Source organism: Adiantum capillus-veneris, chromosome 8 (assembly GCF_014529385.1).
Source record: "Adiantum capillus-veneris isolate H3 chromosome 8, ASM1452938v2, whole genome shotgun sequence".
NCBI classification, from domain to species: Eukaryota; Viridiplantae; Streptophyta; class Polypodiopsida; order Polypodiales; family Pteridaceae; genus Adiantum; species Adiantum capillus-veneris.
Genome location: NC_140938.1, coordinates 6,014,719 through 6,020,711, shown reverse-complemented (window position 1 = coordinate 6,020,711; position 5,993 = coordinate 6,014,719). Strand labels below are relative to the sequence as shown.

The following is a 5,993-nucleotide window of genomic DNA, read 5'->3' as shown; positions in this document are numbered from 1 at the left end:
AGAACCTATTTAGGAGGGGTGGAGGGTGTGTAATATGGGAATGAGGTGAGTGGATGTGTGCATAGGACACCCAAATCTTAGGGTAGTGTTGGTGTAATGTGCAAATGCGGTGTGAGAGAGAGAGAGTGTGTGTGTGTGTGTAGAGATACCCAAATCTTGGGTTGGAGTGTGGGTGTGTGAATGTGCAAATGTGTGGGGAGCATATAAAAATGTGCAAATGGGTAAGTGTGTGAATGTGCAAAAAGATTGAGGGTTTGAAAAAAATTGAAGGGGGAGAGAGTGTGGGGAATGAATGAATGCGACCTTCATGTTCCACACCAGCCAGGGGGGGACAACTACCGAGCTGCGAGCATTTCAGCTTCGCATGTGTGGAAAATTTGACCCCGACCCAAAAACTCAGAGAGTTACCACCATTTTAAGCTCTCTACTCTCACACACAGAAAAACGGGGTAGATAGGCAGCAGGCACTGGACAGGTCTGCAGGGCGGCAGCCTCTCTCTCTCTCTCTTCCCTCTCTCAAAACAAACACACACGCTTCACTCACAGTCTCTCTCTCTCATACACACACACACACACATACACACACACTCAGCAGACATACAAAATCATACGCAGAATCACGAAAGAAAAGGCAGCGTTTGCAGGTTCTCTTTCTACCCCTCCCTCATCAGAGCTAGAGAGCCAGAGGCTCGCCGTAATCCCTCATATTCGTCTCTCCCCTCTCTACCCGGAGATATCAGAGAGAGTGACGCACATACACACGCATCTGCGGTCTTTTCTGTACCTGCATGCTGTAAATTTGTGCTGCAGAAAGGAATACGCATTCTCTCCATGGTTGCAGGCTCCTTTCACCCTTGCCCATCCCTCCCCAGCTCCTCATTTTCTCCTTCTCGACTTGTTACAGTTGGTTTATCTTGTCTCATGCTGCTTCTCCTGGAACCACGTTTTCGCATGTTGCAGCACATTGCAGGTAAGCTCACATGAGAGCTTACATTCTTTAAGGTTGAGGCGCTCCTGCATGCCCAGGCCACTGAAACCTACTGTTACTGATTCCCGGGGGCTCCAAGCAAGTAGGAACGGAAACTGCAGGTTTCTCTCTGTACGCAGAGAATGAGCTTGTGTGTGTTTGTGTAAGAGCATCCCGTTCTTGAAGGAAAGCGCGACTTCTACCCTCGCCAAGACTACGCTCGAATGACTGGCAAAGCCTCGGCACGCGCAAGTGTCCGCAAATTTTCTCTCGTTTGTTCGACGCTGCCGTAAGCCATGGAGAACTGGCACCTCTTCACCGCTGCTTTCATTTTGAGCGTAGTCGACCTGGTAAGCATTTCTATGGTGATTATTAACTCTACAGCTCTCGGTGTTAATTTGACTTTAATGTGGAGAGAGGGAGAGTACGCTGCAGTTCAGTTGCGATTCTCACGCACATGCATGGCGCTCTCCTAGGTGGTTTGCTTTGAAAATGGCATGCAGGATGTTTGTAGCAAGTTCTCTTTACAAAGCAGTTCTCCTGAGTTCTGAAAACTTTTTCGACGGTTAATCCTGACCTGAAATTCATCTCTGTATGTGCAGAGCGTCTTGGGTGCGTTTCTCTGGTACCAGTTGTCCACCCTTTATTTTGCCTGGCATCTTTGCCCGATGATCGTCAACAGAATATGCGAGCTCATTGCATTTATGTTCACTGGAGGAATGCTGCCTTCCCTGGTACGAACTAATTAATGTTAAACGCAGCTACTCAAATGCTCCACACTGCTTAGGTGGTCGTGCTGATGTAGTACAAGCACTTGCTTAGTATTGAAGTGTTATAGTCGTTGTGAATGACAGAAAGTCTTATCAGAGACTGTAGAGGTGCAAGCTTGTGGAATGTGCTGAGGGAATTTTGATGCCTTCGATGTAGATTAAGGACATGGAAACCTTATGGATGCTATGTTTTATTGGAACTTTTGTTATCAAAGCCTGCTCATTGATTGATTGATGCTGTGCTTAAGGGATAGAGTTTTATGAAATTTTTGAAGCCAAGGGAATCATTTGTCATGAATAGATAGATTGTAGGACTGACATCTTCTACTTGTATATCTGGTGGACGACAGTATGTAGTTGACATGCTATTCAAGTATGAGGCAGCAAGTTTGCTGCTAGCAACAATCATGCCACTCTCAAAGCCCAAGTTTTGAAAAAATTGTGCAATGCCCTCTTCATTTCTTGCCGTGAGATTGTAGAAGTGTGCTCTTATTGTTAGTAAGCTTGGTTATTAGCTGCACTCTTTGGGTTATATATGCACAGCACTTCTTAATCCTCCTAAAATTGTCTTGTTCTTTCGAAGAAGCTTGACCAACGTATACACATTTCTATTTCTGCAGTTTGCATTCGTACAAGTGCTCCTCTCTTTGTTCTCTACCACCATATATGCTAATCGACAGCAACATCTCCAGAATAAGCTTTTGCTAGCTGTTTATTGTACACTCTTGCTCTATGAGGTGAGTCTTGTGGTGCTCTTGTAGGTTTACCGGTTGTGGGGTATGCTTATTTTTGTTAGGTCATTAACCTGTCTGCTTTTGCTTTGCAGTCCTTGGTAGCTCTGCTCCTGGTGAAGATGGGACGCTACCTTAAGCGCCCTGTTTCGGTGGGATTGCAACAAAGCCGCTCTTCGCCTGGCCAACCGGTAAATTGAAAGCTCTTTTAGGTTAAAGCTATGCATGAAAGCTAATACTTGTTGCCATTATTCAGACTGTTCATATATATGGAATTTTGTAATCTTTGAGGCTCATGGTTCGTGACTATGCTGTTTGATGTGAGCAACTAGAAAGGCAATGAAGGCTTACTTGGTGACTCTCAGAAGAGTATGATTCCATCGTGTCAGTGGCATGTTCAATTTTTTTTTGAAATTGATGCAGGCTCCCCAGCCATACATAGCTTTCCATATGTTTGCTTTGTTCACACAACCTTTGGGCCCAGGCTGTCAATATGCAATCAGTCATGATGAGAGGCTCCAGGTAAATGGTTCCTTTCAAGTGTTATTTCCAGGTGGTGCTTTCGTCATTACTGAATGGAAGAACAATATTTCCTCTTTTGATCTCGGTCTTTATTGGGCAGGATTCTCAGGTAGATGGATTTGTCACTGTTCAGCAGCCCGATGGCAAGAAGGTAATTTCTAACTGGCTTTGGATGTTCCTTTGTATGGATTGTCTTCAATCTCGATGGCTGGTTATGCTCATACGTGTTTCTGATTTGCAACTAGATTCAATTTTGAGATCTAGGTGATGGCTTGTTCGTTGTTGTGTGCGTGTGTGTCTCTTCAACCAAGTTCAATCTTGAGATCCAGGTGTATACTTGTAAGTGTATATACATGAGTGCAATCTGCAATCCAATTCATTCTTGAGATCTAGGTGATGGCTGATAATACTTACATGTGTATACGTATGAGTGCAATCGCAACCAAGTTCCATGTTCAGGTTAAGTTGAGCACAATGAAAGTGTGTTGCTAGTCAATGCTCACAAGCGTTGACATTGTTAATGTACCAGGTTATGCTTGGAAGAGTTTTGCAATCGAAATTTGAATTACCAGTTAAGGAAGAAGAGCCGGGAGATACCAAGGAGGGAAGTCAGAGTAAGGATAATGATGATGTGCGAGTTACCATCACATCCTCGTCAGTACCTTCTGAAATGGAGCATGGCTCTAATGTGTGTAGTAGTCAAGCCTCAGGCTTGCCTGGACAAGTGAACTCAATCGAGCACATACCTTCATTGCCATCATCAAAGAGTGGTCAGGTTAACAGTGTCGATGGAACTTCAGGCTTGCCTGCCCAAATGAGTCCAAGTGAGCTCATACTTACCTTGCCATCATCAACAAGTGGTCATGTCAGTCAGGACGGAACCTCGACAAGTCAGTCGACAATTTCGCCCAAAGGAACAGAACATTGTGACATTGAGATGCCTGTTCTACAATCACATGGAGAAAGTATAGGTTGCTCATAGTAAATGACAAGTTGCAGCTAGTTTGTGGGGCAAAGCTAGACAGGGGGATGATCATATACTTGTGTGTGTTATTGGGATGCCAGTCTCTCTCTCTCTCTCTCCCTCCCTCCCAATTGCTATGTTTTTGAATTGGCTTGAGTTGTCAAACAAAGCACATACTATCTTGTACATTCTCCAATTTTGTTCCCTCTCCCAGCATATCGATATTTTTTGACAAGTGTAGATTGAGCCTTTTGAGGTAGACAAGCCAAAGGGGAGTGTCCATTGTTGAGCTTTGGAAGGACTTTTTCTTGTAACAGCAAACTCTTGGATGCGGTTCTGGATTGAGCTTTCTTGCCAAAGGTCTCTGAAAATGGTAAACAGATTCTTTTCAGGGAAATATAGTGCTTTGGGCACTGGATTATGTAATTGCAAGGCCTGGTAATTATCTCATTTTGGGTCATGTTTTGAATCACCAAAAGTTCCATGGATCTTTTTGGGTCATGTTTTTACTTGCCAAGTTCCATGGATCATTATGCATTTTGTAAGCCTCTGGTGTAGAATGGTTATTCCAGTCCCTTAACTTGACTAACAGAACTTGAGTTCGAAGGCTTTGTTGGATATATCTCAGGTATCTTGGGAATGTCCCTATGATGTCTTGTTCTCTTCTTCTTCTTTATACAGTTGACAATTTAAACTTCTGCAACCAGCTCTAGTCGTATTTCCAACTTCTGAAACCAGGACAAAGGTGCTCAACCATGTCTTCATAGATTTATGAGAGATGCTGAAATACCTTTTTTCTTAGGCTTCATGTGCCTATGGCCTGCAATGGGCCGCCCATACCTTGGTATGACTTCTTCAGTGATCTTGAGAATAGTCTTGATTCTTTCTTGAAGGACCATGGAAGTTCTTCCTAGAGTACAGTAATGTATATCCATATATATGGGATGGGTTGTGGGGTTTATTGTGCACCATGGGTAGAAAAGCAAGTCACAAAATTTACGAAGTCATTACAACGAACGAGTGTTGGTGCTCTCTTTGATTTTTGATATCTCATGGACATCGTTTCTATGCAGTACCAAGTGTCACTATTTAATGTGTAGTGTGTTGCCACATGACAATGGAAAATGGGAGAATCGAAGAGGAGAATTGATGACATTGTAGGCACGACTGAGATTGAGTCTTGGAAAGGAGAGAAGTTGATTTACAGAGCACGCATGGTATCTGAAAGACGTTCATTTTGAAAAGGAAAAGGCCATTTGGCTTCAGGCTTTTATGTATCAAAAGATAAAATTATTTTCAAGGCTTAATTACAAGGGGGTAAATATACAAATCGTAAAAAAATCCTTGTCATCAAACTCAATCATTTACATGGTTAAGAAATAGGCATGCATTAACTAGTAGTGCATAGGAAGTGCTATGATGCGTACTTAACAATCACAAGAAGGTACTTATGATGCGAGGACTCCAGAGCAAGCATTGTTCTTCAACATAGATACTTCCCTTGCAAGCACAGATAACAAAAAAAAAGAAGGGACAAGCTACTATTTTCTAGTACATGTATAAGTTGAGTATTGGACGCTACAAGTGCAATTAAGACATTGCGTACATGATTGTTAGATGAGTGTGTGGGGGCAGTGTTAGAAAGAAACCGGGGTATAGTGTATTTTAACCAGCTAAAATCAGGTTACATTTTGAGCTTGCCTTAAAGAAAATTGGCAAATTTACACAAGTTTTAGTGTAAATACTGACAAAAGCTTCAAATTTTGACCTAAAAAGCGACAGAATTTCAAGTTTTTGCTTATTTTCTTCGGTTCGGAAAAATGTATTCTTCTAGCCCTGTGTGGGGGGCGGGGGCAGATGACATTATTATCCCTTATTGAAGTAATCATGAAAAGCCGTGTCCTCCCTTCTGATAGCATGGGGGACTCCTAGTGTGTGGAGTCGGGTTTGTTGGAAGCCAGTTCATGACAACCTTTGTAAAATACTAGGGAAGAGTCCTTACATTGATAGCAAAAACTTTGAATTATGTAGTGTGTCAT

The 5,993-nt window shown here is 42.8% G+C and overlaps 1 protein-coding gene across 1 annotated transcript; it reads left to right on the top strand.

Moving 5' to 3' along the window:
- Positions 1-245: 245 nt before the first annotated feature.
- On the top strand, positions 246-4,299 carry LOC147451621 (uncharacterized). Its single transcript, XM_086517519.1, has 7 exons — positions 246-1,317; positions 1,570-1,701; positions 2,358-2,474; positions 2,564-2,659; positions 2,892-2,990; positions 3,091-3,141; positions 3,520-4,299. Exons 1-7 carry the CDS (start codon positions 1,264-1,266, stop codon positions 3,970-3,972), a joined length of 1,002 nt encoding a protein of 333 aa, XP_086373645.1. The 5' UTR covers positions 246-1,263; the 3' UTR covers positions 3,973-4,299.
- The last annotated feature ends 1,694 nt before the right edge of the window (positions 4,300-5,993 follow it).